The 6,670-nt window shown below is 49.0% G+C and overlaps 1 protein-coding gene across 1 annotated transcript; it reads left to right on the top strand.

Moving 5' to 3' along the window:
- Window positions 1–1,597: 1,597 nt before the first annotated feature.
- On the top strand, window positions 1,598–5,311 carry abraa (actin binding Rho activating protein a). The gene is made up of 2 exons (XM_029152235.3): window positions 1,598–2,604; window positions 3,939–5,311. The coding sequence occupies exons 1-2, from the start codon at window positions 1,960–1,962 to the stop codon at window positions 4,374–4,376; spliced, it is 1,083 nt and encodes a 360-aa protein (XP_029008068.1). The 5' UTR covers window positions 1,598–1,959; the 3' UTR covers window positions 4,377–5,311.
- Window positions 5,312–6,670: the final 1,359 nt, after the last annotated feature.

Genomic DNA, 6,670 nt, shown 5'->3' with positions numbered 1-6,670 from the left:
CTCGTTTGTCACAGCGTCTGTTTGGGAACAGGCGTCAGCGACCAGTTCGTCCTTGAGAGGAACCAGAACGGCCGCAGCTGATTTCACATCCGTGTGTTTTCGCCCGTTCTGGGCCCCGTGTCCGACCACAGCCTCCAGTTCCAGCAAACACCAGCTCACTGCCGGAGGTAATGCTGCTGCGAGCCACAGGCTGCTGCACCTCAGCACTCCCAGTCGCCCAGAATCCGAGCTCCTTCCTCTGGTTATGTCATGCATAAATAACAGATCATTAGCTTTGCCATAGTTTCCTGGTGTCGGACGGATCTATTCCTGTTGGAGGAGCGTGCACGTGATTCAGCTGCAGGACTAAGGGAACCTGAAGCACACACGTACCAGGAACCTGAGCTCCTGGACGGTTATTTTAATCCGTGAAGCTTCAGAAGATGTTCAGCTTTGTCTGGAAGCATTCCAGGACCGTGACTGTGCCACGATCACAGCCTTCACTTTCATTTACATTTAATAAATGAATCTCACGTTTTGAACCTAAGTAGCTTTGGTGACCTGCTTAATTTAAGCCTCTCTAACTAGAGGCTGCTAATAAAGCAGCTGTCAGTCAACCTTCAATAACAGCGTCTAATAAACAGTCTCCTGTGTTGATTATAGTGACTTTTACTAATCAGCTGCACCCACACGAAGCTCACACCGCGATTTAGGTTTTATGTAACGAGCCACGTGGGAAAACAGCAGAGACTGAAAAACAAACTGGTTCGTTAGTTCGAGGCCGTTGTTTGTTTTTATGACCTTGAACAAGAAAGAAAACTAGTTGATTTAGGTGCATTTTATTCAATAATCTTTAATCTTTAATTCTGCATCAGGTCAGATGCTTTATCTCCTTTGTTTGCATCATTTGCATTTATACCTGTTTTTATAACTCCAGTGTGTCCATCTGATTAGAGTCCATAGAGGTCCATCATTCCAGAGTCCAACCAGTAGCGTGTGGTTTGTTTGGAGCCATATTGGTTTAAACTTAATGGACAAATACAGATTTGAAGTCAGCTCTGACATCTAACATACCAAATACTGATGACCACAAACTGAATGATGTAGTAAGTTAAGTTACAAAACATCCAGCGCGTTCGTACGTTTAGAGCCGATAGACTCATGTCATAATAATGAGGCCCTGAACTCACTGTACATGATTCAGTCTCCAGAAATACAGGCTCCCAAATGCACAAACATGCACCAAAGAGAGACTGAAATAGAAGCAGGCGTCGACATGCAGACACTTCAGATGCTCAGGCTGTGACGTGACCCTGTGTTCAGGGATCCCCACGCAAAGCCCAACTTCCTGTAGCATAAAGGACAGTTGTGCGTCGAAGGAAGACGATATTTACACCACAGAAACGCAGCGTCCTCGTATGAGCTGAGCCCCAGCGAGCGTCTGTCATGTGCGGCCAGAAACCAGTGAGCTGCTAAAAACACTGGGCACCTGTTCCTCGGATCCCACAGGGGAAATTCCACCCGTGTGTGTGTGTGTGCGTGTGTGTGCGTGTGTGTGCGTGCGTGCGTGCGTGCGTGTGTGCGTGCGCGTGTGTGTGTGTGTGTGTGTGTGTGTGTGTGTGTGTGTGTGTGTGTGTGTGTGTGTGACATTCTTTTGGCCTGTGCGACATCACTTCCTTTATGAGCCGTCACTATTTAAAGGCCGACGTGGGGCAGAGGGGCTTCAGCAGGTGATTACAGCTAAAGCCTCCGCACTCTTCACACCAGCAGCTCAGGACGGTTCTGGAGGTTTCTGTGAACACTGATCTGTAAAGAGGAAGCCGCCTGGACTCGGACTCTATTAGACTATTAGAAAGCAGTTGCAATTTAAGTTCACTTGGACAAAACAGGACCAGTTCGTGACATCACAGCTGTGTTGGTCGTTCTGGTCTTTATAGTTGGACATCTGGAAAGGCCTCCGTCCCCTGGATTTCCTTCACAATGAGCAGTGGAGGGACCGCAAGCGTTCCACCGCAGGAGCCTCAGGCCTTCAAACGGGCAGCACGGAAGATCAAATGTGCCGCCATGGTGGCCAACCTGGCCAAGAGCTGGCAGGGCTGGGCCAACGAGCACGCAGGCAGGCAGGACGCCATCCCCAGCGGCTGGATGCCGGCATCCGTGATGGAGGACGACAAAAAGGAGCGCGACCGCGTGCTCAGACTCAGCGTCACCCCTCGCGTCATCGCCGTGGATGAGGCCGAGGCCGAGGCCGAGGCCGGCGGGACCAGGATCAGGACCCGCTCCGTCACCAAAACGGTTCAGCCAAAGCGCAGCGAATGCAGCAGCAGCGACGTGGTCACCGCCATCAAAGGCAGGATGGAGTCGGGCCCCGACGAGAGCAGGCCCTTCCTGGGCAACGAGTCGCCCACGCGGCGGCGCCAGATGAGGGCGCTGCAGAGCGCAGGAGGCGGCGCCGGCATCCACGACAGGAAGATGATGCTGCAGGAGAAAAAGCTGGGCTCGAGGAGCAGCAGCGTGGAAACGGAGGACAGCGGGCTGGGAGAGGAGGCCGGCCTCAGCGACAACAGTGAAGCCAGACCCGAACCCAGCGAGACCAAGGCCAAGAAACACAGCAGCAGGCCCAAGGTAGAGCCGATGTACATCCATCCGTTAAATGCTGTCAACATCAGGGAGACAAAAACGCACAATTAGCACGTAAACACAAAGACGCTACTGTGGGCTCTAGTCGGCTTCCACCAGGTGCATTCTCCACATTCCTCTGACCCTGAGTCAGACGCACCGCAAAGGACGAAGGTCCTAGAATAGAACATGCATTTAAGTTTTTACAAGTATAAACACGAGTCACCTGCAGAAAGTCAGCTCCCTCACGGCCTCCTATAAAAGGCAAGCGGAGCGCGAGGAGCGAATAAAGGCACAAGCTGGGCTGCGGTGGCCTGGAACATACGTAAATAAACACAGTCACGCTCTGCAACGTGTTCTGTGACCTGACCTTCAGGGGGAACGGTCAGCGACGGCCGAGCGACACAGGCAACGTGAGACCCCACGCGGTGTCGAGGCTGTTTATCGCTTAAACGGAACATGCAACAGATTTAGAGATAACAAGAATCACAAAGAAGGTGTGAATATTAGTTTAGCATTAAATTAAATGTGTCTTTCAAACTAGCACACGACAAACGAGCTCTGGTTAAAGCTCTATCAGCAAGTATTGAATAATCACTCTAGTCTCAATGACTCGAAACAATAGGCTAAATAAATCAGCAAAGACGGCGCAGGTTCAATAACAAAGTGGGAATCAGAAGCATCATATCACTCTATGGGTCACAGGGTTGTGTGGAAGGTCCCTCTGTGGCACATCTTCACGTTTCACAGACCAAATACCAAGAAGATCTGTTGACACTGATGTGAAGGCCTGGCAAGCTGAGAAAAATACCGACATAAGAAGAGGAATGGGGGGAGGGCGGAGTCGGAGTCAGGAGAGAAAGGAGCAGGAAAGAGGCCAGGTTAGACAAGAAGAGCAAAAAGGAAATGCTGCGAAAACGGAGGCGAGACCAAATGAAATAGAGAGGAGAAAAGCGAGATGACAAGCTGATCCAGATCCGGTTGCTATTTCAAATGCACCAGCCTATATGTGTATATGTCCTATTAGTGTAACGTCAAGGCTTCACAAGGGATCAGTTACACCAACCACAGGAAACCTATTTATAGGTAGAAAGTCGTTTGTCAACTGTGATATATGGGCACAAGGTTGAGCCACAGTGGACCTTTAGCTTGTCTGAAATAGAGAGTGTCACTGACTGACAAAGAGCAACAAGCTTTTCGAAACAGGACACAGTGCCGATAGAAAAGCTCAAAGGTTCGGGTCCGTTTGTGCAGAAGACACAGATTTTGGGCCTTCACTAAATGTGTGTAAAAAGCAGATTGATCTTTAACCTGTTCTCCATCCGTTACTGCACCTCCAGATTAAAATTGCCACCATGGGGGACATCAGGAGCCGCTGGCAGCAGTGGTCCGAGGAGCACACGGAGGGTCAGAAGCTGAACCCCTTCAGCGAGGAGTTCGACTACGAGTACGCCATGGCCCAGCGCCTCCGTAAGGGCGACGCGGGCTACGGGCGCCCCAAAGACGGCTCAAAGACGGCCGAGCGGGGCGACAGGGCCCAGAGGCACATCCACAGGGAGATGGAGGAGATGGTGTGGATCATCAGAGACATGGGCTGCAAGGACAGAGACGGGAGGACCGTCATAACCTTCGGACGCCTTTTCGACCGCTACGTGAAGATCTCGGACAAGGTGGTCGGCATCCTGCTGCGCTGCCGCAAGCACAAGATGCTGGACTTCGAGGGTGAAATGCTGTGGCAGGGACGGGACGATGACGTCATCATCACATTAAGAGAATAATGACAACGCTGCGTCTTAAGAACGTTTGCTCATGGACCTTCAAGTGGAGCAGGACGGGTTCTGTTTCCCAACTGGCCTGACGACCTGGATCGGGTGTGAGACCCCCCCTCCCCCACATGCACCCAGACTCATTTGTTGTTCTCATGTAGCTCACAGGCGATCCGGTGAACGGAAGCTATCTTTAGCATGCTAACCACGCTCGCCTTCTTAAGTGCGCCACACACCAGCAGCGTTGGGAATTCAGCCCATGTCAGTCATGTTGTAAATGTTTTCCTCCCACTGAGGTAAGATCCACCGCGATGGAGCCGTCAAGCCTCCAGATAACAACAGATCCTGGGTCCTTGAACTGAAATCTAGTGTTTGTTTGTTTTGTACATTTTAATTTATGAAAGTGTTATCATGATGTTACTGTTTTCAGACATTGGCAAAAATGTGAAAAAAACAACCTAAATTACATCACAATAATTTACATGTTATTCACATCCTCTTAACAAATAGGAGACTTGAGCTGCATGAACGATACATAAAGATGCTTAATAAAGACATTTTCTTTCAAAGTGAAAGCATGTGTGTCTTCTTACAGAAGACTAAATACTTTGAAACATATAACATCTACATTTATACAGAAAAAAATCTATTCACATATTTATCTGTTTTGTTTTTTTAGGTGTGACACAAATTTCTTTCATACTGTAAATTTTCAGTTTACAGTGTTTTCCTGTAAAAAACAGTAACACAATAAACTTCAGCGTGGGTTTCTTCAATTAAAAGCACTTCTCTGTCATGTTAACTTATCTTTTCCCACAGTTTATTACTGTGAAACCTGTGGGATGTGAATTACAGAGATACAGAGTGAGTTAACACTGGGACACGGATTCACTGAAGATGTGTGTGATGTGTTAATTATCTGCACCAGAGCAATAAAAGACATGAGAATTTACAGGTCAACTTTATTTTCCACCTAATGGGTTTAATGCTCTAGTTTCTTGTCCGTGTTCCCAATCTTCTCCTTCACTGATGTCGTCGTTGCAGTGAATTATGGCTGAGGCTCTTGGAAAAGTCTACCAGGTTGCAGACGTGCTAAAAAAGCAGGTCTCCAGTTGGTCCCAGAGCTCCTAAACACAGAGGTGAGTCCTGCGTGGCGGCGGCGGGACGTCTCCCAGCAGGGTGCGCCGTGGAGGCGAGGGCCGGTGAGGACCAGTTAGAGGTGTCAGACCTGTTACCAGTAAATGTAGGTCACACTGAGGTCCAAAGGAAACTGAGGAGATGCACGCTACAGGTCAGCGAGCTGTTTGCAGCTTCTCTGTGGAGACACAGACCACGGCCGTGTCGCCATTCGCTCCTCCTGCTCAGATTTCTGTGTGAGCTTGCGTTTCCGTGCCTGCGTGTGCTTATGCGTGTGTGTGTGTGTGCGTGTGTGTGCGTGTGTGTGTGTGTGTGTGTGTGTGTGTGTGTGTGTGTGTGTGTGTGTGTGCGTGCATGCGTGCATGCATGCGTGCATGCATACGTGTGTGTGTGTGTGTGTGTGCGTGTGTGTGTGTGTGTGTGTGTGTGTGTGTGTGTGTGTGTGTGTGTGTGTGCATACGTGCATGCATGCGTGCATGCATACGTGTGTGTGTGTGTGTGTGTGTGTGACCAGCCTTCCTGTCACGCAACGGCTTCGTGTGTGTTTGTGTGTGTGAGACTTTAATACAAGCTGACCAGTTCGGTCGCCAGGGAGTCTGGACATCTGCCAGAGAGCGACGATGGAGGGAGACAGAGAAATGATGGGAGCCAGTTTAATGGTGGACGGAGGTAAAACGCTGCTGACAGAGACCACTCTGCTTCTCTGTCTCTGCGTCTCCTTCTCCTCTTATTTATCTGTTTTTATGTCCTCATTCCTCTTTTTTCCTGCTACTTTTCGTTCTTCTCATTCCTTTTGGTTTCCAAAGTTTGACATCACTCACCCATTCTGACTGTGTTCCCTGAATCCTCGTAGCCCTCGGCTGCTGTTGAGGAGGAAGATTAGGGCCACTGTAAAAAAATCCTTTTTTGACTTCTGACTGTTTTCTCAGAATTGAGATTTTAATCTCAGAATGTTTTTATGGCCTTAATCCTCTAAAGGTTCAGCTCACGAAAAGTACAGTTTTAGTTTCTGTGGGATTAAAAACAGAATGGCGACAGGAAAAGACACAGGCACAGAGAAAGAGCTGAACCTAGAATTCACTGCTTTACTGGGTCAGAACATTTTCACTGTTAAACAAAGATGAAATAAAGTTATTAACTCGCAACATATTCAAACACATCACAGCATC

This window comes from Betta splendens, chromosome 5, assembly GCF_900634795.4.
Source record: "Betta splendens chromosome 5, fBetSpl5.4, whole genome shotgun sequence".
Lineage (NCBI taxonomy): Eukaryota > Metazoa > Chordata > Actinopteri > Anabantiformes > Osphronemidae > Betta > Betta splendens.
The sequence above is the reverse complement of the archived record's forward strand: the minus strand, read 5'-3'. Positions and strand labels throughout refer to the sequence as shown.